The sequence below is a fragment of the Pagrus pagrus genome, assembly GCF_965226575.1.
Source record: "Pagrus pagrus genome assembly, chromosome: 1".
Lineage (NCBI taxonomy): Eukaryota > Metazoa > Chordata > Actinopteri > Spariformes > Sparidae > Pagrus > Pagrus pagrus.
The window spans coordinates 32,813,043-32,815,311 of NC_140185.1; the positions used below are offsets into that span (position 1 = coordinate 32,813,043).

Sequence of the window (2,269 nt, forward strand, 5' to 3'; positions counted from 1 at the left end):
GTTTATTCCAACTTTAATTACACATTGCCTTTAATGACTCCACTGGTGTGTTTGAGGCTAGAGAGAGAGAGAGAAAGAGGGGGGCCGCGGAGCCTTAATGATCTGTAGTGGTGGATGTCAGCCGTGCCGTTGGAGACTTAAAAGCCCATTTTAACAGTCCCTTTTGGTTTGGGCCTAGAGGCGACAGCGCAAATGGGGTTCATGCTAAGCCACACTAGACTAGACTCGGGGACTACTTCAGCGTCTGGTCAGCCTCTCTTCGCAGAGGGGGCCGGACCATTTGGAGGCATCAGCAGCTGACCGCAGCAACTGTTGGAGTTGTCAGCGTGCATCAGGTTACCCACTAATGAGAAGTAATAAGGGTTATCCCAACTTTATAAGACTTTGATCTTCGTGCACGGTGGGATTTAGACGTAGCACTGGAGAAGGTACGCTAAGATTGGAACTGGAATTTGACCCCCATTTTATGTGCGTGTTGAGGTGGGTGGAGAAGAAGGCAATTACGATGCTCTAACTTTGGAGTCGTGGATGAACGTTTTTGGAGTGTAACATATTGTAGGCTCAACCGAAATGGATATCTTGGATTAGTCACTCACAGGGAGGGACACATGAGATTACCACCAGACTGAAAGGTTGTCCAAAATCACAGTGGTCGAACACAGTTGCTGTCAAAACACAATACACCATAAAGGGCCACCGCAGAGACGATTTATCTCTTCAAACTTGGATCTCGCTCTGGGAAAGATACTTGAGTACATTAAACTCAAAACAGATGACTGTCCTGGATTAAATCACTGAGTCGTGTTCAATTAACACAACACAACATGTAGCCCTCTGAACAGCTGTGTTATTTGTTTTGACACACACTTCTCTAAAAAAAAATCAAAAAATATAAAAAAAATCCAACCATTTCAGCTTCAGTGCAGAATGTAAAAACCCCTTGTTCTGTAAAACAAATTCTCCGGATTATTCAAAGCTCTGAGAATTAGAATGGAAAAATCCATGCGTAAAATTACCGTCCATTCAACTTCAGGCAATATTTTCCTCTAGAGGCAAATATGTTAATTGGGCTTCTTAAAGTAGCTCAATCCTCAGGTTATTTAATTTCCCCCAAAAGCCTTAGCTGTGCTGAATTCAGAGGGAATATGGGTGTGAAACTCTGCACACCAGCAAGATGGCCATCAAGGGAAAACTAGAAGCAACTGGGAGGAATGGAAAAGAGAAAATAGTGAAGGTTACAGAAACAGAGGTACATCTGCAGTGCACTGAGAGCTTTTACATTCGACGTGGCAAATTATGATGATTAAAAAATGTGTTTTTCTTAATCTGTCACGATGTGAACAATAATTTTGAGGCATGTCTGTTACCGACAACGCGATGACAATGGAGATAGTTTCCTACCGTTCGAAACAATTGCAATTCTAGGCACTTAAAACCACTTGGTTTTGTTTGAGAAAAGATCAAGATCATGGTTTGAGTATAAAGTAAGTATGACTATCAAGAGCGCGAAAAAATGCAGACAGACGGAGGAGGTCGGGTGGATGGATGGCTCAGACACAGGACTTTAACACAGGAGAGTGGGATTTATTTCCTGTACGAAAGTTGTGTAACCGAAATCATGATTTATTTCTATTTTCCTCCATTCTTAAATATGCCACAATTGTAAGAGGGAATGGAAAGCTCATTGGATCTATTACATACTAATAAGTTAGAGTTAACATGGAGCAGGGCCACAACTAAAGCTCACAATTGTAAAAAACATGTTAATGTAGCAACAAACAGCTAAATCAGACAAAACGAGGCTCGGTGCAGACTCGTCATCTTCATGACTGTCATGTCTTCTAATTGCCTCTGTGTGTTTTTTCCCAGAGACTGTGTGCAGCTCGGTCGCTGGCCCTCAGCGCTCCAGCAGCCTGGTCAAAAAGACATCCTGGCAGGGTCCCAGGGTGGATGCATCGCCTACGCACACTGCCCCTCGCCAGCTCCCAGCAGTCTTTGTGGTGAACCACTGACCGTGCTGCTCCCTATTTTCCTCCAGCCCAGCAAATAATGTGTCAGAAAAAGATTATTGATAGCCCATAAAAGAAGTGCCAGAATGTTGTTGCCTCTCTGCTTCAACTTTGCAGAACAATACAAGTGCTAAACCATCATTTTGAATGCTGCGCTGCCCCTGAAAGAACACACTGTTTATTTTTCTCATTGTTGTCCCGTTTGGATAAAACGAGCTACAACTGGAACATGGACAGACAACAATAACTTGCATTTGTTT

At 43.1% G+C, this 2,269-nt stretch overlaps 1 protein-coding gene across 2 annotated transcripts in view; it reads left to right on the top strand.

The window, feature by feature from the left end:
- The window catches only part of LOC311260473 (uncharacterized protein), a 125,762-nt gene extending 123,704 nt beyond the window's left edge, over positions 1–2,058 (top strand). For both annotated transcript variants that reach the window (XM_084358308.1, XM_084358309.1), the window contains exon 5: positions 1,870–2,058. In XM_084358308.1, the coding sequence (XP_084214434.1) occupies positions 1,870–2,050 (181 nt within the window). In that variant the 3' untranslated portion in view covers positions 2,051–2,058. The remainder of the gene's footprint in view (positions 1–1,869) is intronic.
- The last annotated feature ends 211 nt before the right edge of the window (positions 2,059–2,269 follow it).